General features: G+C 33.3%; 1 protein-coding gene across 1 annotated transcript in view; it reads right to left on the bottom strand.

Moving 5' to 3' along the window:
• The window catches only part of KIAA0825 (KIAA0825 ortholog), a 231,488-nt gene that overhangs the window by 117,021 nt on the left and 87,465 nt on the right, over positions 1-27,002 (bottom strand). The window contains 7 exon segments of the mRNA XM_039695659.1: positions 229-637; positions 2,252-2,485; positions 4,064-4,252; positions 12,317-12,456; positions 17,686-17,796; positions 23,918-24,100; positions 26,383-26,573. Coding sequence (XP_039551593.1) covers positions 229-637; positions 2,252-2,485; positions 4,064-4,252; positions 12,317-12,456; positions 17,686-17,796; positions 23,918-24,100; positions 26,383-26,573 — 1,457 coding nt within the window.

The following is a 27,002-nucleotide window of genomic DNA, read 5'->3' as shown; positions in this document are numbered from 1 at the left end:
ATCTTTTAATACTATGAACATACCATTCTGATAAAAAAACATGTTTTATTGTTTCAGAAATGAACTTAAATTACAAACCCATGGTATATCAATATTAAGGACTAATCTCTTTCATATAAGATCACTGCTCATCTCTTTTCCTTAAAATTGAGCAGTAGACATAAACATGCCAATAATCCAGTAAAATAAAGAGCAAATAATAGCATTTGAAAAATACTATATTCTTACCAATCTATGCTCAATTTTCTTGCCTTCAGCAACTGGCTTTCAATCCAGTTTGGTCTTTGCTGCTCAATGCTTTGTATAATCTTCTGGGTCACTTGCTTAGGACCACTTTTCTGTTTCCCCATAATACTTTCTAAGCACACACGAACTAAACTGAGTTTTTCTTTGCTCCATCTGTCAAGTGTTGCACCTGTTAAAAATTCTGCAGTATTTCCATCCTCAAATATTCGACATATAATTACAATCAAGTTCCAGACAAGCAGACCAGCTTTCTTCAATTCAGCAAAGTTTCTTGACATTTTTCTCTCAGCCAGAAAAAAGAAGTATTTAACTGGGGGAGGCAAACATGCAATCACTGTAGGTAACTTGCTGATTACAATAGATACTGCTTGAGCTGCAAGCCTTGTGAAGCCTTAAAAATATAAAGAAAAGATTATGTGATTAACATTAACAGTTCAGCTCTAACTGCTTCTGAATGTTGTATGTTAATTTTTAACTTTCTTTTGTTCTGAAAATGGGTAAAAAGCTTAAGTACTCAACACTGTAGTTTCACTTGTATTATGCTATGTGCACATAAAACCCACAAAACTCAAATAATTACATTAATTAAAAGCAGAAAATTTAAAATTTAGACTGTGACTCTTAACAATTAGTCCTGCTGTGCACAGTCATTACAGGATTAATGAGAAGGACTGTACTCAGGTATTCTGAATGGTAAACAGTTGTCTTCAAAATTGTAGTATTTTTTCAACTTCACAGCTGAAGCATTACACTAAGTGTATCACAATATTACACACATTTATAATCTCTAGTTTTTTATTAATTCCTTTCTATGTTCAAAATGACAAAACTTCAGTTTATCATCTTTCATATAAGCATTTACAATAAACAGCACTGCATTTTAAAGACCCTAGATAATAAAATTAGCTATAAAAGTAACTACAGAGAAATTGTGCTGCTCAAAACCCAAAACATATATAAAATGAAAAATATAGCAAAAGGTGTCAAGATTTAAAAAAGCAACAATCTCCAAACAAGAAAACCCTGTGTAATTGCACCTGCATTCTAAAATCATTAAATTATTAAAAAAAAGAAATCGCATCTGTTCTAGATATCACACATCCAAATTTAAATTTTCTTGAACCTAGACTCTTACCTCTCAGTTTGCATATCAGTTCACATATAGCAATTAGCCTAAAATAGCCATACAAAAGTTCTAGATTAAAATGAGAGTGCAGTGAAGATGTATGAAAAAAAATAATGGATTGATGCCCTGGCTTGGCCACAATCTACATACTCAAAACTGTGCCAAATATACTACAGTACTGAAAATAATCAGGTAGTATTTTGGTGGCAAAAATTTATCATGAAACATTTCCATAAATTAGCCTTCTGAACCACAACCTGAAATGACAGATGCTTTAGGCACTGTGGGCTATGAAAATACATACCAGAAATCACCTTTACATCTAATCGCCTTCAGAACACCTCCTGTTCTGTATGATTTCTTTCTTCCTTTACTAACTGTTTCAACAACCAAGCAGCAGCATATTCCACAACAGTTTCAGTGCTTGTTTTGTTCAAGCATAAATTGCTGTGTTGTAAAGTTGGGGTGAATGACAGTCCCGAATGAAAAGTTGATAACAGAAAGGAAAGCTGTTTACAGCCATTGAGGCCAAAGTATAGGCATTATTCTTCACTTTGTTTTGAATCCCATTTGACTACTGCCAGATGCTGGAAACATCTCCACTACTATTATCACCAATACTAAAATGCTGATTATTTTCAAAACCTTGTTTGTACATGTATGGGTGTAAGCCTCAGGAAAGAATAACTAAAGTTTAATGGAAAGTATTGAAAACACCCCAACCACCACAGGAGGTTTGGAAATTGTTTGTTCATTGCAAAGCTACAATATTCACATAATTTAACTGCCCAGTTTTGCAGTAAAGGACTTAAAATTTCTTATGAGAAGCTTAAAGGATGTATTATACATATATAAATATTATGCATAAATTTCACTTACATTTCCCAGATTCTTTTCTCTTCATTTCCCGAGGAGTGTAATTCCATTCCTTTGGAAGAGTTTTCAGTAAACCTTCAGGAACTATTTGCTTGTGCTGGTATGTTCCATAGTTTTCTGTTGCTTCCCATGAATGCATCAAAGAAATTATTTGTTTCACTATACCCTTCACCGAATTAATCAAAGTCAACTTCAAGCATCTGATAACTTCTGGCTCCGACTCACCACAACTGGAAACTTCAGAAGGAAGAACTATTAACTATTCAGTAAGTGTTGTGTGAATCTGTTTCATAAAGTGTTTTCAGAATTCTTATGGAAAAAAAAGATATAATTTTAATTATATAAAATATCATTATCATTTTTATCATTATATCATGTTAATGATATAAAATATATAATTATGATGTAATGGTATTATATCATAATAAATTAGACCTATTTGTCTGTTACAAATTAAGAAAGAGTATAATGCAAAACATATGGTATGTTGGTACCATCTTAATACAGTGCTGACAAAAAAATCAATTTATTTCCTTCATTCTCATTTCTCCACTGATATATTTATAAAACTTCTATTTAAGATTATTGATGTCTTCCTTTTTATATGGGAAACATTTAAGTACATGTTAGGTATCAGTGAGGCAAACAGATACACCTTTTTTCCTACTTTCTTGTCTTGAAATCATTAATGAAGTTGCATTTATTAGACATGCAAACTGCTATACCACACACAGTAAAGGAAAAGAAAGGTATTTTGGAAACAAAAATACATACAAATAATAGTTATCAACTGAAACACAGCATGTCATCAGAAATTGCATGTTCAAAACACATCATCCTAAATACAGTTATTGACATTACAAGAAGTATCAATCTTCTCCACATTCGTAATACCACAGCAAACTGCAGTTTCTTCATAGTCATGGAGCTGCAATTGTCAGACAGAGTATTGCAGAGCATTTCAGAGATGTTTTGACATGTTATATCTTTAGATACTTTGCTCATACTTTTGCTTCCCTCTACTTTTTGCTGATCTAATCATGGTCTTTCTGGGATCTTCCATGCACCACTTCTCTGTTTTTCTTCCTCTTATGTTAAATTTCTACTTCTTGTAATCCTATTTTTCTCTGAGAAGTATCTGAGCACTTTTATCATTGTTTTCTATTTTGTGATGCTCATAATTCTATTTCCCCTCCTTCATTCTCCCATTTTTTTCCTCTTCTTTTGAGCCCTTCTGCTTTTAATCAATAATTTGCAAAATCACCCTTCTAACGTCACCTCTCTTTTCTGGATGAATACTGTTTTTCCTTGAGGATGGAATTAGTTTTCTAATTGTGAGGCCAGCTCTCCCCCTCAACAGAAAATTAAGGGGCTAAATGCCTGTTGACAATAGAGACTAAATATTCATCAGATTATTTCTCCCTCAATAGGAGAAGAAGCCCTTCCTTCTCTCTTTCCACTCTTCTTTGATGTTTCCTTACTTTTAAATCGTGGCAAAGGCCTGGAGCTGTTTAATGCATAGAGATGAAGAACCTCTACTGGTAGAGACCTACAAAAACATTCTGCAGCCAGTCTGCTGTAAGACAAATACTTAATCAGACTCCTGATCTACAACACTGCTCTGGAATCTCTCCATTCTTCAAAATTTTAACCACTCCTACCATGGCCTCACTGCAAACTCCAAAAACCCTTCAATAACACCATAATGTTGAAGTAAGCTAATATACTTTCACCTGATTTATTATGTCTGAAAATGAATAACATTTAACATCAGATTTGAAATGCTTATTAATAAATTAATAAATGAATAAAAACCTGTCATATTGTATAAGCAGTTCCACAGCAGCTCTTTTTCCATGTAGGACTCAAAAGCAATGCCAAGAGATTTGGGTGATAAACTGCAGTAAGACAATACTGTGAAGATTGTTTCAATCAGAGAAGGTTCCTTGTTATTTTCCTGTTCCAAGAGAGAACTTTGTTCTTCACAATTTAATGCTTGATTACCTTCAAAATAAAACAAAAACATGGTTCCAATAATTTCCAAGTAATTTAAGGTCTCAGTAATAGATAATATTCAAAATTAACTGCAAATTCCATCTGACTAATATTTCAAACAATAACACTTACTGTCTTCCCGAATTATGTGTAGCCAATAATAAAAGAGACTTAAGCATGTTTTCAAACTATGGAATATATTTATTTAATTCAAAATTAAGTTGAAATTGATTCTAATTGGAATTCTATTACTTACTGAAGATTAATCATTAGATTAAGATCTAAACTGCAGAATCATAGTCAAAAACCTATTACTGCTTAACTCTTCCTTATATAATAGTCATATGAAACAATAAAATCCTATGTAGATATAAAAACTAAGAAAAGTAGCAGCTCCATATTCCCCAAAGTGTGCTGGCTTTGTTTTTCAGTGTTAGCTGAAACTCAGAATAAAACAGTTCTACAAAACAAAATCTCAGCTCTGCTAAAATACAGAATTTAAAGACAAGTAGTGATTATCATAGGGTTAAGCCATAACTTCTTTACAAATATTTACAAATATTTCTGACAATCAGTAAAATACAATCTCCCACATATAACACATAAGGATGTGTTTAAAACTCCAGGAATTAATACAATTCAATGACTTTGATTTGTGCTAATGTTGAAGAACTGAGCTTCCCACCTGTTTGTGAAATATGCTTCCAACCATAAGAGAACCAGAGCCATAACCTGTTAAATACTCTTAATTTAAATTTTTAGTTAGTAAAAACAGTGATTTCTATAAAAAATATTTAGATAAAATTATACTATAAAATGTCATTGCTTTCTACCAGTTTGGTTGTCTTTACCTTTAGCAACCTATGGAGGAGAAAGATGGGGAGTCTTCAAAATGTACCATAATGGAAAATCATTGCTTTCAACATATCTTTGAATTACTTGAGAACTAAAAAAAAATCTCATTTTACTCTCTTCTGAATTCCTACAACCTAATTCATGCACTACTTTAAATCATTTCATCTAGGTAGCATGCAATCTTAGCAGAACCAGAGGATGTAGAAAGCTGAAAAACACGATCACTGATTTAATAACCAACAATATGTGGGTTTTTTCCCCAAGGCAGCAGATAGATTTGCAATAAGACAGGTTTTTAATCAGCTTTCTTCTTCCTGTGAGCTGAGCTGCTTTCAATTCCAGATACTTCTAAGTGAAGAACCAAATGGATTCTACTTACTCACTCAACCAGGGATACATATGACATAGAACTAACCATCAAAGCAGAAAAAAGCAGTTCAATGGTGAAATGAAAAATCTGAAGTGAACTTTGTTTCTATTACTGTAAGTATTTATTTTTGAAATTAATTTAACCAAATTCTAGGGGGACTTTTGCTAAGATTTCAAGTACTATGTAAACTGCCTTTGAAGTACATGATGGGGAACTGGTTTGTTTAAAGGTGCACATGACTTGAAATTAAGCCTAAATTTGGTTTAAGACCATGCTGCATGGAAAGTTTAAGTCACAACCTACTAATAACATTTCAAATCAATTAGTGCTACCAAATGATTTAGATAAAGAGAAAGGAACATAAAAGAATTTTGTAGAAAGGGCTATAATACATCTTGTTATAACTACTGTATAATGCAACTCTTGTGCTTTTAAGCAAAGATCAGCGCAAATCCCCTACTAAATCATTCTGTGACTAAATATAACAAGGCATGTAATTATTCATCAGCTTTTTTTTGTTTTACCCTAAAGTAAATGTTATCCTAGTTGTAAGAACAACCTGAAAGCTCAGGCTAAAATCAGTTTCTGATTGCTAAATGGGCATAGATAGTTTGAACTCCAATGCAGCCTTCTTGTTAATTATTACATAGAAGAGAATTTATATTATAGGTATTGTACTTATTGTCCTGTGATGCTTCCCTCTATACACTTCTATTTTTTTCACTGACTGCATTTGTATAGCAAAAGCTAATTTGTGAAGGGAACCTAAAGCTCTCTTAGGTAGCTCAAAGGAGATGCTTCCATATTATTTTAGCAAGACTTAGCATTCAAAAATGTGACTATATATTTATCTAGATACCTGATAAAATAAAAAAATCAGCTGTTTGTTATTTCCATATACCATGATGTTCTATATGCACTACAGATACCAAAACATATTAGAATACTATTCTTTTTAATAAATATCTCTATAAGAAAATGATGTATCTATTGAATAACAGCTATTCCCTAACCACTCACAATGAATCATTCTTCCTATGACAAAATAATGCACTAAATCTCTTGGGATACTACCATGTATTTGAAAAGCATGACTTCAGAAAGGCAGAACTTACAAGTGCAATTTACCCATATTTCTTTCTTACCGGTAGAAATACCACCCAGTAATTAGCCAACATTATCACTCATCCAGCACTTATCTGACTAGTCTAGCCATAAAATGAGTCTTGCTGAATTCAGAAAATCCTGACTCTAGACCTCACACTCCCCAGTCAATCCATACACTACTGCCAAGATACAAATAGTTATGCTGTCTTTTTTGACCAAAAGAGGTAGTCAAAACTCAAATTCATACATGCTGTTTCATTTACGAAGAGGAATTGAAGATGGACCAAATTATTTCTGATACTGGTCTTTAATTTGCAAGGAGAATGAAACTTTTGCTTTCTTTATTGAATTTAAAGATGTCTTTAAACCACTGTAATGATAAGGATATAAAGAATGCAAAAAGGATATGCTTTATTTGTTTATAGAATCAAATACTTCAGCAGGCAGTCTGCGGTACACTACATCTTCAGTGGTGTTTCTGTCACTAACTTTTCTATCCCTTTACTGTATGTGACCTGGTAGTGCATTTTACTTTTCTTTCAGAGTTGCTCCTCTCCAATGACAGCTAAAATCTATTGTAACTTTGAACATGGCTTCATTTTGGCAGAAAGTGTATTATTTTAGTTTTAAATTCCAAAGAGAAATTTTACATTATAGATTCATGGAAGAGTCACAGAATACTCTGAGTTGGAAGGACACACAAAGCTCATTAAGTCCAACTCTTAAGTAAATGGCCCATATGGAGATCAAACCACAACCTTGTTGCTAACAGCACCATGTTCTAACCGACTAAACTAATCTCAGGGTCATATTACTCCTATCCTGTATAAAACCCAGATCTTAAACCTACCCATTTCAGTTTAACACATTCCAAATAATAATAAGCCCTGTATTAGCTGCTACCGTGAATCAAATAAATCCTAAATTTATGACAACTATAAAGCTCAACATGGCAAAAAAGCTTTAACAACACTTATATCATCTGTCCATAAATTGTTAATGTATCAGCAAACTATTTCTGTAGGGAAATATATGTCATAAATGCCACAGCATTTTAATTTCATTCAACTCCATTTGGAGTTTTTTCTCCCTAAACAATTTACTTTCAACTACCTGAGAAGAAGCTTCCATTAATGAATTTCTGAGATAGCGACTTCTGTAGAATCTATCTTATCTATGGCCAATAGAACAAACCCATTATTGTCAGAATACCTCCAGTTCTGATTGTATGGGATAGTATGCAGAGAGTATGACATTCTGACAGCTAAAATTTGGTAAGGCAATACTAAATGTAGTCCTATGGCTACATTAGCTCCTTTGTGTTCCTCCATGTATTGGGGTAGATACTAAACAGCTTACCTTCTTAAAACTTATTCAGTCTAGAGCACTACTGTAGCAAGACGTTCCTATCAGAAATTACTAAGTCTTTGAAAAGCTAACATATGACCACATACCTCAGACACCAAGTCTATCACATACATATCAGACATTATCTTCACACTCTGTCAAGAAAAGGTAAGGTATTCACAGCAGGGGTCCACTACAGTCCAAATATCAAATCCTATCTAGGTTTTCAGAAACTCCATGTTTTCTCTAGCTTATCACTGGAAAATCACCAAATGGAATGGGATATCTGTATTGAGGTCCCTTTTTTACTTATCTTCCAGCTACAAGTATATCACTTCAATACATCCTTCGCTGGTTATGCAGGTACAGAATCCAATAAGCTTAGTGGTCAGATGGACCTTTTGAGGAGGTGCCTCTTTTAAAGTAATTGTCTAACCATCAGGCTACCAGGACACAGACTGCTATCATGAAAAGGCTAAGAAAACTTTCAGAGACACCCACAAGCCTTATATTGGATTATCCACAAATACCAGGAGGAGAGATCTAGTTCTGCACAAAGATATAAATTACTCTATGAGATTTACTTCTGTTCAACTCATAACAGCAGGGTTGCAGATCAACATCCAAGTTTTGTGACCAAAACCTGCAAGACCACATTTCCCAAAATGGTTGAGCCATGGGACTAGAACAGTTGCCAGTTTTTTCACTTATGTGATAGACCATGACAGGATTATTAAATCCAAGGAGTCATTAGAAGAAAGAACAATGAAGTACAAGAAAGTATAATGAAAGTTTAAGAAGAAAGAATGACCCTCAAGAACTTGAAATAAAAGTGTCAAATTGTTAAAGATTTAAACAATGCCAGACTTTGGATGGAGTTGGTAATTCATGTAAAGCACGTACATTTTCTCCTGTTATAACTCATTACTGCCACTAGTAGTTCAGTCAATAAGGTCAATTGGTGAAGTTACCAATTTTCACTGTACTTTTAGGGTACACAAAAAACCAGTGCTATTTACTTTTATGTGTCTAAAGTGTAATTTATTAAATTTGAATAAAAATTAATTAGAACTTAAAATTTACCTTAAAATGACATATTGTACATCGTGACAGTTAGAGAACTATTTCAAAGAAGGCAAAAACTGCAATTGGGAAAAAAAAAAATCTTTCAGTTCTGTAAAACATTTCCAAGTTCTCTTTCCAGAAAAAGAGGAATAAAAGAACAGTCTTGGAAAACTCTTCATATCTATTAGTGTCTGGAAAGTTGTCTAATGGTGCCATACAATTCTATTTTCTTGGTGGATATCTTTTCTCCCCCAACCTTCTTACATGTGCAAGGTAACTGATCTCTTTTTGAAGCAGATCACATTTGTTTGGGTCCAATTTCAGATGTGCAGCCTTCAACTTATTTCAGAATATTTGTAAATGTTACTATCAATTCTTATTTCAGAATTTTAGTGAGGGCCAGAATATCATCTGGGTTGAGATGTACAGACTAAACAATACTATCTTCTAGTAGTTTTTCAAATGTGTATTGTAAAAGCCAAAGACATCAGGTGAAAATGCCAACAGCCTGGACCTGCTGTGAATGCAGTTTATCTCCACAAGCCAATATTCACTTTAAGACTGTGTAGAAAGACAAATTAAATTTCTGTAACAACTAGAGTCTCAAGTTTTTATGGTAATGAATAAGATTATTTTGAAGATTAAGAAGCAATATATTGCATTTGCTGTTGTTCATCATCAACTTGATACTACTATCTCTTCCTAAACAAATATATGAGACCCAAAGACCAAGTGAAGGTCTAGAATGTGCCTTGTTAACAATTTCTCAGTTACAATTTCTTAGTGACCACTGTCTTATCTGCTATTCATAAGTGGCCAGGTCTACTGTGTGATGGGGTCCCCTCTGACACATATTAATCCTGTGTTGGGCCAGTGCAATTCAATAAAGCTATAGCTGTTTGCTTTATTGTCTAAAGAAAAACTTATGATTCCTGGAAATAATGATTATCGAAATAGAAGTCACCAGACTGTTCCACTGGAATTATACCTATTTAGAGCAAACCTAGCAGAAAAGCTCAGAATTCACTTACATCCTTCAGATTTTCATGTCAGCGTCTGTTGGATTCAGCTGCTTATTTTATACAGACACCACTTCCTTTTTTCCTCTATTATTTTTTTGCTTATCAAAATAACCCATTTCTATTTCACATCCATGAATGATAAGGCAATACTGGTTTAAAAAAATCTGCCAAGTAAATTGCAAAATAGTTTATTTTGTCAGAAAATTAACATGGTACCAGCTACCTTCACTATTTCTCTCTAAGGTCTCTGCAAAGCCACAGCAGAGACCTTAGACCCTTTACTCACTCAAGAACATGTCTTGAACAAAAAGTTGCTGCATGTTGGACCTATAGAAAAAAACTAAGATTATATGGCAGTGTCACACCTAAGGTTATTTAGACTTACAGCTTGTTACAGAGGTCAAATATGCAAATCAAATATTTCAACCATTTTTTCAAAACTGCCTGTATGCAGTAGCTATGTGCACTGAGGACGAATAAATGGTTTCATTCTGGGTTACCTGATTTATTACCTTTAGTATTTTTGATGCAATAACTTAATATTTCTATATTTTAATTTTCATGTACATTTCATATATCATAATGCACAAAAATGACAAAAGTGCACTTTTTTCATTTTCCTGGTCAGATAGTATGTAATTATATACATGGAGTTTTAATACCTTCTACAAATATGTTATCCTCCTTATAATATTTAGCAACATAAATCATGCACACATAGCTTCTCTACAAATACTCTTTCTACTGAAAAAATTTTGGCATTCCCAAGAGTATTCCCTAGTATGGTGGGGAATATACATTCCTTCTGAACCTCCCCATGGTACAACCATGAGAACAATGGGACTACAATGAAATTGAATGTGTTTGAATGATGTCTATTTTGAGCATCCCAAAGTGTTAAATCAATATAGGAAAATTCATCAATACCTAAGATTTTTTGCCTTCTGTCCTGTTTTTAAAAGGAAAAGGAAAGACTGAAAGTAAAAAATGAAACCACTAGGGCAAATTGCTCAAAAACTATGGTATACTTAGCTGTATAGGAGAAGGAATAAATAATACATATTTTTTGTCATTAGACAATTAACCCCATTGAAATTAATTTAGATTATATGGATCATCACATATATTGACTTTATCTAAACTGGAAGTTTATTCATTCCAATATTGAAGTTACATGAATAAAACCTGTATAAATAACACATTTTGTAATTCAAAGTCACATGGATTTCCCTAAAGCTTATGAGGTTGGTCAGTCAATAGACTAATACATTCTGTCACTTATTACCTGTAATAATTTAAACAGATAGTAAAACTCAATACTGGTTAACACTAGGTTAAGACTATGACCCTGATCAAACATTTGTCAGCCTTTGTAAAAGATGACATGTGTCTGAGTAGGCAACTGTATGCACTGCAGCTCTCAATAAGATGCGTGACAGCAATGGAAGATGTTGTACTCCTGGCAAATATTAGACCATTTCAAAACGACAGAACTAAATAATGTTATGTACAGATAGATAGTGAAATAAATAAATATAAATATAAATATAAATATAAATATAAATATAAATATAAATATAAAAAATATTATGTGGACCAGTTTTTTGATAAATAGGAATAATTTGTGGGCCAAAAAAAATAAAGAAACTAAGACTCTCATATTGCTGCAAAATTAAGTCAAACAGGTGATTGTATCATTAGCATTCAACAATATGATCTGCAAACTACTAATGGAAAGATGTGATAAAGTTTGTTACTTCAAACCCAATACCATCAGAACGCAAATAAAAATGTGTAGAAATATTCTTTTATTTATCCTACTTTCAAAACAGCATGAATGATGAAGCAGAAGCATATATATGTAATTCTAGAATGCCTACAGTGACAAGATATAATAATAGCAACAAAACATCTAAGAAGCTTTCCACTGTTCAAATGTAATTTTGAAAGTGTTCTTTTAGACTACTGATCCATACTTTTAAAAACTTGTGTATAGTAGTTGTGGTATCAAAACTCTGTAAAGTTCAAATTCATCTTGACTCTTTTGCATTTATGATAGGAGCCTATTTTATCAAATTGCAGTTTGCTTTGAAATTATTAATACAGTGGTCAAGTGTATTATGTAAATTCTCTCTTAAAAAGTGATGATTTTTTAATCTTTTTACCCATTCAAGAAGTATCCTACTGGTAAGTAAATGGGTACTTAACCCTCAAAACAGTTGTCAGCCTTCCTCCAGCATTTAAGTTAAAAATAAATTTGTGTTTCTCACTGATAATCTCATATGGATTGACAATATCAATACTTACTTGAGCTTCTCAGCAAAATTTTCACTAAGAGACAATCATTGTGTAGCAATGTTTCCAAAAGCAAGTTCAAATTACAGTATGGCTGGGATAAGAGCAGCTTCAGCAGACCTTGGGCTGCCATTTCTCTGGTTGCTGGAGTCCTTTCAAAATATAAGATAAAGACAGAAAGAATAATAAAGTTGATTTATCTATAAAATTAATATCCTTAAATTGCAGATGTAACACTAAATCCCTGAAGTGTTCAACTCCTCCCAGATTACTCTGAAAATGCTTACATGCTCCTTTACTTTAAGGCAGCTCAGAGAAAGAATTGCACTTAATTTCAACTAGTTAAAAGCAAATTGACATTTGTTAGTCTGCCACAGCTAAATCTGATACAAAGCAACTGTGTTTATCTCTTTCATGGAACAGTATTTCTTCTGTTCTACCAGGCAAAAAGGAGGATTTTTTTCCTGAAGTTGAATAAATATAAGGGTATAATTTTTTAGTTTATTATTGCAGTAATTGTTGAGTAAGAGATCTGAAGTGTCTCTCCTTGATGAAGTGTATAAAGCTCTTAAGTAAAAGAAAGTGAAAATGCTCAAAGGGGTCACAAAATTCTACTTTAGGTTGAGCAATTCTTATGTGTCCTGAAAAATCCACAAGAAACATTAGACTGGTTGAGTTACTGCTTCACTAGCAGGGAGAAGTGAGAAAACATAGTACAAATTCATTAGCTTTAAAAAGATTGCAGTTTATTTTCTGTTTGTGATTTCCTTGTTCTACAAAAAATTGAGGTTTCCAAATACTATTCCAGGACTCACTCTGAACACAGCCACTGACCCAACACCAATCACTGAACTCACATTACAGTTAAACGAAAAACAAACAAACAAATCTGTTCTGCCAAATGTTTATCACCTATTGTAGTTAGTATTTTTTTCTTGAAACATTTTTAAAAACAAGTTTTCAAAATTGGATTGTGGATAATTTTTTTTCCTTTAATGTGTAAGTTTTTATTAATTTGAGGGTTCTTTTAAAATTAAATTTCAAGTGACCTTTAGCCACTGTACTTTTTTGGCTACATGTTTATACAATACTTGATAACATTGAAACTTTATACACCTGATAAACTTTTATGCACATGAATTTCACATGCATGATTTTAAGGACTTCATATGCATTGGCTGGGCAGGCATAAATATTACCTGCCAGTATGCAAAAAACACTTTCAGCATCAGTGAAAACTTTCTTCACTGGGAGGGGTATTCAATCTGACATTTTCTCATCAGACTAGAGAAGTATTTATATGCCTCTGCTCAAACAATTTACATGCCATCTACACATAACTTTTAGGACAGAACTAAAATGGGCCTATGTAGTAGTTATAACAGAGGAGTACCTCTCCATTAAGTTGCATGCTTTTACAACCTCTGACTCAGCCAAGCGTGCCACCTCCCAACTATGCTTGAATACATACATTAAAAAAACCAGATAACTGCACAAGTATTTCATTGTTGAATCAAAGCTGCTATTTATACAATATACTCAATACAACCTATAAGTCCTGGAAAAGAAAATGTCAGCTGATACACTCCTCAGCTTTAGTCCCTCACATGTCTATGATTCCATTACCAGAAAAAGCAGTATGCCACCTATCTTGAAGGGCAGCCTTGAAGTCACCGAAGAAAACCATAGCACCATCTTCCAGCAGGGCCCTTACATCCTACTATTATGGCAAAACTCCACTGTAATAGTAATTTTAGCACAGGAACCTCAGCCTTTGCTCTTTTAACACTAAAGCAAATACCTTTAACTTCATAAGCAATGTCTGTGCCAGGAAACCTTATGTACAGCTTTTGTGATTTCCATCTGGTGCTTTATATATTTTGCCGACAGCGTAGGACTGACTCTACAATTATATTTGAATATTAGCACATAATGGATTCAAGCAATATTTATCAAATATATACACACATATACATTTAAATCTTGACAGAACTTACACCCAAAGTAAATTTTCCATATTTAAAATATATATTGCATTCAGACATTAGTATTTTGCATTCTTAAAATAATTATCCTAATTTCTGCATGTTCAAGATTAGTCCTATATATATAATTTAACACATATATAATTTATATATAATCTATTCATAATTAGTAATTAAAGTTAAAATTAAAATGGTTTCTATATTCACACTAGAATTAATGTTATGGCTGAGAGTAAACTCAACTCTTCACTAATATAGTTAAATTATTCAGGCCAGTTTAATTTTTTTTTCTCTTCTTTTCATGTCATGCTATCCTACCTAATAAGGTCAGTCATTGCCTTCAAACCAAAAGAAAAGTTGGGTCAATTAGATTTATGAGGAATAATACTTTAAATTCCTATAGAAAAAAAAAATTATATTTTTAGAGTATCTGAATTGAAAAAAACCCGTCTGTCATTGACCAGATGGGAAGTTATCATGTTGTAATATACACCAGTTCTTGGCTCTTTAAGCTTCTTGCAAATTGAAATGTACAATGGTGTGACTCACTTAGAGGAAAAATAAAATATAGCAGACATTCCCTACAGCCATGAAGCTAGCACCAATAAATGCACTGAGAAGTTTTGTAACGTGCATATGGAGAGGCATATGTTCTCTCATCCTCACAGCTCAGTACTAGTGAAAATAAGACCAGCCTCATAAAAAGAGACAAAAGGTGAAGTACATATAAATATCACACATTTAAATGACCTGTTTTGTACAGTAGAGGGGAAAAAACTCCAACTTTGATTTGCAAATGCTATGATTATAAACCCCAAATGAGGCAAAGAATGAATCACAATTAGCACTGAAGTAATCACCATTAGTAACTAAATAAATATATCTAAATAAATAATTAAGTTAATTATTATCATTAAATGAACTGTAATATAAATTATCAGTAATTCTTTAGTTTGATAACCAGCTACATTATTTTGGTTTCTATTCAAAATAGAATAGAAACACTCACATGTGAAACCTCATGTATTAAGTTCAAGATGTTATAAGGCAGGTAGATATGCTAATTCATGGTAGCAACCTTGTCACTGATGTTGGAGTCAAATAGAGAAAATTAAACAGACTGTAGCTATTTACAGCAATGAAAAATAATGTAGAAAATCAGGTTACATAGTAAATAAATTACTTTCAGGAACTAGCAAAACTTTTTTTTTAAATAGCAAGCTTGGGAAGACGAAATACTTAATAGCTAAATGTATGACAAGTTAGAGTCATCAGTTAAAAATTAGGTGGCCACAGTTGAGAGGTATACAATGACCTGTGCTTCCAATTTTGTTACAGACAGTGAACATATATTTTAATTAGATATAAGTCGTAAAATTGTAAAACAACCCATGAATAATTTGGATGCTCTGAAATACAATTTTCTGCAATAATTAAATATGATGTTTCTTTATAATGTTCTAAAGGCAGTATTTGAAGGGAAAAAATGTTTCATTCACATAGACTATAAAACCAATGAAAAAACTAGAACACCTCAGAATTACTCATTAGATACAGAATCCTTCACTTCATTTTTTTTTCCAGAGCAGCTGAAAGGTGTGTTGTTAAAAAGTAACATTAAGTATTTTTCCAATATAGTTCACTCATTATCACCAGGACAGTATGCAAGGCTCTCTCTATGTATGGACTTTTCTCACAAAGGGTACACTGACTGTATCTTCTCAGAGATGTCCTTTCTTTTGTACTTCACATTTTCCTGTTTGTTGACCAAGAAGTTGTTATTTTAGTACCTTTCTTCCACAGAAAATAAGTGCATACTACATAGCTCTGGAATAGTTCTTCAGCTATTTATTTGCATCTTAATTTCACCTCAGAAAAGATAATTATGTCAGACTGAAATGGTACAAGCATTTCCTTTACATACTGTTACACAGTACAGGGTACCCTTACATATAGGGTACTCACATGTGAAACTGTCTTCCAAAACTCATACTTTACAGTGTAATTTAAATCTAGAGATCTGGCCTTACATGAGGACATAAAAAAATGTATTGTCTTACAATGAATACTTAATGGAGCATAAATTTTCCAGAAATGGATGACTAGATTCCTTTCTAATGCAGTCATTCCCTCTACTGTATCCCTCCTTCCTGCTCCTCTCCAACCATGCATAACTTAAAAAGTCATTGACAAAGTTCCTTGAAGCTCGATAAACACACATGATCTTTCACGCTTTATAAGAACTTAAATTACTATTTCAAGCAGGACACATTCTGAATTCATCACTTATTCAAATCTAGCATATAGTTAGCAAACCACATGATTTTGATGCAGTCACAACATATATTGTCTCCGCTTCAGCAGGTATCAGAGGCACTGGGGAAGGAGACAACAGGATTGATGACACGCAGTTAGGAGTCTAGCCTATAGAGAGAAATCAGCATGTTTTGTGTAGTATGGGGCAAAATTTAGGGAAGATAGTTACATAGATAAATACAAGATAGATACAAGGTAAAAGATACCGTGTGTACAAGGAAAGAGATAGTAAATCCAAACGACATGGGTCATTCATAGGTCACCACTCATTTCACAACATATTCCTCCAAAAGATAAAAATACTTTCTTGGAAAACACAGTAACATCTTACAAAAGCAGCTTTTCATGAAAATGGAGAGTGAAAAACTTCTCAGGAAATAACCTTGAAAAGGAGGAGAGGGAGGTGAAGGGGTTAGGAGAGGATCTACACTGGTATGGGAGTGCTTCAGTTTCAAAATTAGAAAGCAAACAACAGCACAGCTGGTAGCATCTATCTTCCATGTCACTTGTCCTTAAATGCAATGACACAGAAAAGTTAAGCTTTTGCTTCTAATCATTCAATAATCTCAAAAAAATTCAACTACAATCAAGCAGCATATTGTTAAATTAGTTATTTATGTACCAAATATTTATTTTTAAACAGCAATCCTAAAAAGAAAGGCATACATTCTTTATCTCCCCTTTAATTATAAGTCCTTTAAAACAGCAACTGTACTGAACTCCTGTGTTATCAACAACTATATACTCTTTAATTAAAGACAGAAAACCTTACAGATAATTCAAATATCAAACATAATTAATAGATTAGCAAAATACAGTGCTTTCACTGTAACTTTTCTTCAGACTCTCAAAGATCAGAGAAATCTGTAATTAATTAAAAAATGCTTTTATGGCTTTTAAAAATCAGAATATTAATTAGACATTCAGATATGCTCTTCAAAATGTAACAATATTTGACTAATACTGACTATGTGGTGTCAGATATGCTCTTCAAAATGTAACAATATTTGACTAATACTGATGGTGGTGATCCTTTTGTAACAATCAATCCTTTTGTAACAATCAACTTTTGATACTCACTTCATAAAGAAAAAACAGGATGACGGTATGCAAAATAACCAGTGCAATGGCTGATAAGAGACTTCTGAAAAATCTTGAGGAAGATGTTCATCAGAATTATCCAGAAATGTCCTGGAAGAAACCAAATACTTCCAAATTACAAGGAAGACTGCAAATCCCCTTGGACACTACTACTAAGTATGTGTATATGAACAGAAGACAGAAATACCTTATGATGAATACTATTAATATATGTATGCAAACACGTAATTGCAACTCTCTATGTACTGTAAAAAATATAATTTTATTTTCTATAATTTTATTACTTTCAGTCTTTGAAACTCAGTATCTAATAACTGTTATTCAAGTTTTCTTCATATTTTTATTCCTATATAATACAATGTTTGAAAATGCATTCAAATAAGCGAATTTCTCTTCAGCCATTCATTTCTATAGCTCTTTTCTTCCGTCATAGCAAAAATACATAGTATTTTCAACACTTTTATAGTAATGATATGTAAAGTATATTTTGAAATGATACTGACTGATACGCAAGCATATATAGACTTTGGATTATTCGGGACAAAAATTTGAACCAGAAGCTTTGGACTTTCACTGTCTTGAGAGAAATGGAATACCGGTTGTTTTCAAAGATAAGGGACTAGAGTAGAACTAGATTGTGACTAGATGTAACTTTTGCAATACTTCATTTACTCAAATGATGTGACAGGCAAAATCCACAGATACTAAAAATGAAATATGAATTATATGATAGGATTACTACTATGTGTAAGAACAAGATTCTATAATTTGATTATTTGCCTTTAATTATTGCTTAGTAATAAATTATTAGTATTTGTACAATTTTCTAGCAGCCAATAGGATTCAATAATGTGTGATCATAATGGATGCCTTGTGTCCTCTTCTCTTTTTATTCTCTCTACAATTCCAGCAGAGAGGAATTCCAGCCTGTCACATGCATCCTCCATTTAATATAACAATTATCACTTCACAAGCACCTTACTTTTCATCTTACTTGGCTGTGAATTTTTTATCTTTCATCTGAAGTAATTCAGAACTATAGCTAAATATCTGTAAGACTCAGATGAAAGAAGAGAGAGAATTATACTTTTTCAACAAGAAAGGTAGCGGTATAGTTTCGGAACATCTCCAAAAGATAGGCTTTTATTTGGAAACCACTCTTACTAACAAAAAAAAATAGAAATTATTTAATACAGATCTTAAGTAAGCAAAATCTGAGCAGATGGATTAGCAAAGTCAGTTTGTGCTCTTTGTGAATTTATGAAAACCTGAAGATTAAAAATAAAGCTGAGATTCTAATATAGCCAAAAGAAGAATATAAACTCGAAAAGAATTATTTTTAAGGACAGTAATTTCATCATGAAAATAAAAAACAAATCTTATTGTCTCTCATCCACTGAAATATTTTTTTCTGAATACAGCAAAGTACAGAACAAACATCCTACACAAAAGTGTGATAAATACATTTTGGTTAGCAATCTAATTTAAAAAAAATAGGACCACATCTTGTCTATTGGTTGTGCAGGAACTGTTTGACAGAATTCTGGACTAAAGCAGCTTGTTAAATATGACTTCTTAGCTGTATCCTAAGGAGAAGCACAGGGCAGATTTTTGGATTCTGACTTATTTGCTTATACTGAAATCTCTACAGAAATTTTTAACGCGAGATAATCTGAGGGTTTTAGAGATTGTTTAAACATTAGAATAGCTTCAAATACTATTAAAAAATCAAGTGTCTAATGATAATACAGTAATTCTCATGACAGCATCTCTTAATGTCCACTGATGGCTAGGTGATTCTTGCCAGGAATGCCCAACTCTGTGCCAGACTGTTGAACGCAACTACTCTTCTGACAGAAGTATAATAATAGTAAGTAAGACTCTTGTTTTTGCTTCAAGTTATGCTAAACCAGCTGCCTACTATCCCAAAGCACTGGATAGCTGATTTTATACCAAAGCAAGATTTCAAGTTATAGCAGTTTTATTCTTCAGTAGAGTATTACAAGGTGAAAATTGATCCTGTAAGCCTGAGTGCAGGTGTGAAGAAATGAGATGCCAGCAAGATGCACCCTAACAGTATTTCTTCATAGTTTGTATGATTTCTCTCTATATAAGGAATAAACATTACTAAAAAGCAACTTCATGAGTTGTAACTCATATATTAAAGAGAAATGTTCTCAATTTTTAATACTGAAGAACATTGAATTTAAAACAACAGAGAGCAATTTTACCAATAGACTCTTTATATGCTTCTCTCAACATTGAAATAATTTACCTACCTTCTTGTTGAGAAAATAAGATATAATAATTCATACTATGAAATCACGAAAAGTTGCATCCACCTTGCTCTTTATATTCTTCCTTTACAGACTATCATCCCCTAATTAGTACAAAAGACTAAAGAATACTAGAACAGGCACAAGAATAGATCTGCTCCAAACTGAGCGATCCTGAACCTGAGGCAGAAGACAGTCTCTACTTTGAGGCCCAGATTATTTACTCCTCTACAAAGTTATGAGTAAAGAATGGCATTGGTCACATGTATTCATTTACAGGCAGCACTGAAACTGTGCGATCCACTACATGAAACCCCAGCTACTAGAACTGAGTAACTGACAACAACCTTGTCAGCAAGTAAGACAATGATGACTGGAAATTCAGAATTATGAAAATCCTCTTATTTCAGAGGTTTGAGAAAGCAGCAAGAAAACAGCAACACTCAGTAGATTTGAGGAGCACATTCTAGAGACTCATTGTTCAACAGGTTCTCAACAATATGGACAAAAGCCGACAGAGAACAGTTGCTTAGCAGATTTTCAGGTTGCACTAAACTGGAGGAAGCAGACTTAACAAACAGCCAAGTGCCTATTCATGGATGACTGGGCCAACAGAAATTCACAAAACTGACTGAGGTAAAAAGCAACTGTTTACTACAGAATTACAACAACCTAGGTTGGAAACTGACTTGTCTGAGTGCCACCCTACCAAACTAACTACAAACCTGGGGTTTATGGGCAGCAGGGCATCGAAGACAAGGCAACAGTATATTATCACTAGAAAAAAAGCAAACTGCACACTGGGCTGTATTAGAAGGAACACAGCAACTAAAACAAAGATAGTGATTTACTTAATCTGCTTGTCAACGGTTTAAGCCTCACCTAGAATGTTGTCCAGCTGTTTGGCCTACAGTTTAAGGAGAATGTGAGGAAGCTGGAGAAGACTGAACTGAATAATCTGTAAAAAATGTTTGAGGGCTCAAGACTCCTTTACTCTGGTGAAGAGGTGGCTAACGTGTCAATTTATGTAATGGCAGCCTACAACCACCCAAACGAAGACAATTCGTAATTACGAAGACAACTCTGTCCAACTTCTGTCAGTGGGGCTGATGTGATACAGCAAATTATAGCCAGCAGCTTTGAGGGCTCACACTACATATGAGGCAATATTTTGCACTATGGTATCACAGCTGCAGAGCAGGCTTCACAAAAAGTTGTAGAACTTCAGTTCCTGGAGGCTGCCATGTGTCAGTTGAGTCAGTCAAACACAGTCATGTTTGACTGCTGTTGGTGATTGTTTGGCTTTGAGGAGGAGGCTATATTAGACAACCCCCAGCAGTCCTTTCCAAGCAACATTTCCATTATGCTAAAGATACTTCAGGAAAGCCACAGAAGGATGGAGAAAACTGAAGCATAGAAAAACAATATTAAACCCTTATGACCCAAGATTCATAGGTGAATTTCGGAGCAGATCTAAGTAACCTTCTCATACTGAAAAGAAAGTCTAGATCACAAAATTCCTTATGAGAAAACAAATCATCTTATCTGAAGTTAAGGATATTACTAATTTTTCACCATCATTACAGTCTTGTTCAATTTCCACAAAATAATTAAGAAATTTAAATAATTTTAGTTCCCTTAAGCAATAGAGAATGCAGCCTCTCTAGTAAGTTGGAAATGAGCCTGTCATATTATTACACAACTCATGGAAAACAATGTTTCATCATTGCCATTTTGCTGATTACATAGAATTTTTCTGAAAAGTCTAAAGATAATTGACTTCTACTCACTTAACGAAAACTTCCATTACAAAAATACAGCATGATAGGTTTAAAAGAAAAGGTTTCACTTCCAGTTAACTTTACCAAAGATGTGAAAGATATAGGGCCAAGACAACAGATGGAAATTGTGATTATACAACAGAATTGCAGAGAGAATTGATGAAAGATTAATATTCCTTTAAAATCAGGCGTAACTTTTGAATTTATTATTGATAGATTCTTAATGTAAAGAACTATGCATACCCCAGTAAACAATACACCGAGGTACTTTACCTAAAATTCACTATATCAAGGCGTTTCCAATTGAATATAATCATTTAAGGAGCTGATCAGCTAAACCATTTTCTTCTTTGCACTCTGGACACTGGGTTAGGTTATCTGACAAATATTGGCTGCAATTAAATATACAATATAAAAGAATTGTTTCAATAATGCAGCCTCAGATTGTGAAAACACACAATCTGTGTGAATAGAAGTTCATTAAAAAAATCCAGTTTTTCTTACTGTAAAACATGCATCATCTATATGGAAATACTGTGTTCAGTGTTAATATTTTTTTTGTAACTATATAAGAAAATAAGACAATGTTTTTGTATTCTCTTTAAACAAAGCTGCCATATTTTGGTGGTGATTTGCACAGTACTTTACTACTTTGTAGTAAATTAAATGAGCTCTTACATTCAGCACATGTCAAGGTTTTGATCTCCAGATAAGCAAATTCAGAGATTGAAATTCACATGCCTAACTCTGAAAGCTATATGACCAAGTTGTTAACCTGCAGAATTTTACATAAAATAAAATTAAAGCTTTTCATTGGCACTTCAGTCTGAAACTCCAGATTTCTCCAGCAAGCACATATTTTTTGTCATGCTATGTATACATAAATATGTAAACAACATTGATCAGTGGAGGAGACTAGAGTCGCTTAAAGGAACAAATTATACTGCATATTTACTTTAATCTATCATTTTAAGAGTTTTCATAAAAGAAAGATGAGCTGTCAAAACTGACAGTAGAAGCAGTTACGTAGCAGTGTCCTTTCCTGTCTCCATTTCTACTGCCATAGGAGGACTATCTAATCTGTTTCTGAGTCACCTTCTAAATTGCTATCTATTCGTAAGCCTGTGTTATATTAAGATCGAACAATCAATTACAATCCTTTTTGTATGAACTTTTGTATGTTCTTTAGAGCCCACAAATATTAAGATGAGCCCACATGTGACAAAAAAATTTAGATAAAGAAGCTTATATGCAGGAGGTCTCCACCCTAGAACCTCCTCTAATTTTCTTATTTTGAATAATGAAGCTAAAGACAGTTAAAGAGGATGTGGCTTCATTAGGTTGGGGTTTTGTTGTTCCCCTTTTTTAAATTTGTGATCTCACTTTGCATTGTCTCTTACACCAAATTTACAGATGAATTTTATCAACAAAAGACTCAGACCCCATTTCAGTGCAAGTTACATGTCCATTTTTTACAGCTGTGACTTGTGAAGACATGATATTATAAATCTGGGTATTCTATATTCTTATATTTTTAACTACATTTGTTGCGGCATGCTGGTCGTGTAAGCAGATGATCATTTTAGTAAATTACCTTTACATTCCAATTCTTCTAGAAACATTATCAGATGACAACAGAACATTCTAATTTAGCTGGAAGCCTGAAGTAGATAAATCTGAACTAGTGAGATGACTTCTTTTCATATGATGAATGACTAAGTCCTTGAAAACCTTGCCAAAGCATTTGGTACTAGTAAATGTTTTCAGATCAATAAGACCATATTTAAAAAGAAATATGTCCTAACTAGAAAAATAAATTGCAAATTTGGAGCAGCAACCATTCATGAAATTCTACTGATTTTGTCACAACAAATAAACCTAGACATTCACTATGGTCTACGTTATTAATAGAAAAAATGTACAGCAGCAGATTTTGATCCAAAGCTAATAAAATCTCAGCAGATATAACTGGGCTTTAGGCACAATCACAAAAATAAGTATGGGATCAAATTGAGAAATTGTCAAGGACTACTAAGATGTGCCAATACTATGCATTACATTCGATTTCAACACAAAAATTCACCTTTGTAGATCTATCCATGTAAGCTCAAGAAAACAACTTTATCTCAAATTAAATGTTTATTTCATACTCACTCATACAAATTCTTCAATGGTGAAGTTAAAATAGCTAGCACAGAGATCAGACTATTGCAGTGGCTATGTATTTTATAGATCTTGAGATCTCTGTCTTTGTGTGGATTCAGAAACTCCTGCACAGAACTACAAATTGACCAGAGCATATCTTCAGCGGACATCAAAATTGCTGCAATATCAATTCTGTAGGTAAAAAAAGCCCAAGAATAATGTTACTTAAGGCATCTTGACAGTGGTAAATTCCAATTAAACAGACATTTTCTCTGACAGGATAAAACACCAAAATCATAGCATGGACTTTAAATTTCCTCTTCAGTGATGCAGGAAGTCTCCACCCACTACTCTGTAAAAATTGACTATTTCACAGAGAAGTTCTTACTGAAACTAGAACAAAAGAAGACTTAAAAAAATTGGAAATGTCCTTTCCCAAAGGCGTGAACAATTTAATTTCTAAATTACAAGTAAATAAATATAAATTTTGTTTTCTTATAATTAAAATGTACATACTATATTCAAATCCTAATGGGGCAAAAAGTAGGAACAAAGTAACTTAATCTTCAATTTGCAAAACTAACTCCATGGAACACTGTACAACATGGAACATTCGTAAGTCAGCAATCTAGTGCCTGTTGATACTGGCTGGCAGAGTGCCACATGTCATTGGCCTGAACAACAGCAAGAACCCAAACTACAACAACATAATCTCATAAGACTATGCTGACGTACAATACACAAAAAATATGGGAGGTATGAGGCTGGACTTTAAAAACTACTTAAGTACCTAAAAGCCATGGATGCACATGTTGCATCCAATATGCATTTTTAAGGATCATGATATTTTTGAAAAATCTAGACAAACACACATAAAAAGACATTTGTCCATATCATACATCAGTTCTCTACCATTTGAAGAACCACTGGGGGAAAAGATACCCTCACAAACTACAACAATATTAAAAAACATGTAAAGATTCTGTGATAAAAATATATTTAATTATATTGAATATTTTTTAAAATTTATTCATGACTGGACAATTCAATCTACTTAGTGAAAAATTCAAGAATCACCCTAATAAATACACAACTTTTCTACAAAATGACAATGTAAAAAGCTCTTTCTTCAGTAGTTTGAAGTACATTCATATAGAACTGACTAATACGACACTTAAGTAATATTGCATTTTTCATATTTCAGGGAACATTTCCCCAAAAAAATTTCCAGGCAAGTTTTCAGAAAACCTCTCTGTACCAAAAAATACAGAACAGCTTGATTACAGTAAGTTATTGCAGGAGCAGAGCACACAAATACATAGACTATACATAGAATAAAATTTCGGTTATTTTCCTACCCATTTCAAGAATGTGATCTTGTGCAAGTTACTTGAGCTTTTATGACAAAACTCCTTTTCATTACAAAACTTGAGATGACAGCAAATAACTCTTAGGTCACACAGAGCATGGACTTGGTAAATGTCTCTAAACCTCTAAAATTGCAAACTCTTTAACTCTTCTGGGAGGTGCTGTGCAACAGGACTAAAGGCAATGGTCAGAAACTGTGCACAGGAAGTTCCACCTGAATATGAGGAAGAACTTCCTTACTGTGTGAGTGACCAAGCACTGGAACAGAGAGGTTGCGGATTGTCCCTCACTAGAGGACTGTCTGGACGTGGCCTTACACTATGTACTCTGGGGATAACTCTGCTTGAGCAGGGAGGTTGGACCAGATAACCCACTGTGGTCTCTTCCAACCTCACCCAATCTATAATTCTGTGTGATTCTGTCAGGAGAAATGCACCTATTTATTCAGTAAAACAAGACATTGGATAAAAAGCACAAAGGTAGGGTTAACCTCCACTTGAAGACACTTGCTTTAGTATTTCTGGAAAGGACCGTACTCTCTGGCAAAACATAAGAATTGCAACAGGAAAAACTTCCAATTTCTTATTTTCTAAAATGATAGAAAAAGGAATAGTAGCCTCTTTCTCCTCTCTCCTTCACTGGCATCATTCTGACAAATGTTTTGATGTGAACTTGTAGCTCTTTCACTTGAAAAGCCATATAAAACCACAAATTCTACTACAACTCATTAGATTTTCTTAATGAATCAACAGCTTGATTTCTAATCCTGACATTGTCAATTCTATTCACATTTTTGGTTGCATCACCAATCCTCTATGAACTTTCATTGTGAGGCTTTCAAACCAGTCAAGCAGTTTATGGAACAATTTCACAGAGTTGAAACAGCCCTTCGATTCTGCCCAGTTTGCAGTATAACTACTAAATATACTTAAATACACAAAATAAATTTTATTAAAACAAACATCAAAATGCACAGATTTGGTCTATCCCCTCTGCCGTGTTCATTAACACGGAAATTTGAACCAAAGCAGTGAAAGAAGAAAGAAGAAAGCTAACATTTACTTCTTTCATCTATCAAAACGGTGCATTAAATATACAACCATTACCTGATTTGTGGTGTTCTTTTGTAACTGGGACACACCTGACAATATCTGGAGGACAGAATATCCAAAGATCGCTCCAGTACATCTGTAAGAATCTCCTGGGCTGTCTTTGGAGGTAGAATAGTCCATAGATCATGATGAAGAGCACAGCAGAAGTAATGCCACATCTGGACAGAGAACGAGCATCTTTCCCCCTATCAAAACCACCACACATTACATAACAAAAACACACATTTCCAAAATGTCAATTTAACTTCTACAGGTCTAATTATTTAAATCTGATAGGAAATTAATAAAGAGCTCCAGGAATACAATGGCAAAAAATGGTGCTTGAAAAGATGTGAGACATCTTTATTTGCAAGAAAACACATGTTGCATTTCAGTCACAAAATTACAGCGCTGCCACAAAATAAAACCACAGCATTTGAACACTTATATCCTCAATTAACCTATTCTCAAAACCCATAATATTGTAAGTTTAGTTTAAAAACATAGACAGTATTCTGTACACAGTAGAATTGTCAGATAAACTTAACATAGCAGTTTCTTTGTCTGCAAAGAAAATAATTATTTAAACTACTTAAGCATTGTATTTACCCAGATGCAGAAATGCTATGTGTAAC

The sequence above is a fragment of the Passer montanus genome, unplaced genomic scaffold (assembly GCF_014805655.1).
Source record: "Passer montanus isolate IOZ18808 unplaced genomic scaffold, ASM1480565v1 scaffold91, whole genome shotgun sequence".
NCBI classification, from domain to species: Eukaryota; Metazoa; Chordata; class Aves; order Passeriformes; family Passeridae; genus Passer; species Passer montanus.
The sequence above is the reverse complement of the archived record's forward strand: the minus strand, read 5'-3'. Positions and strand labels throughout refer to the sequence as shown.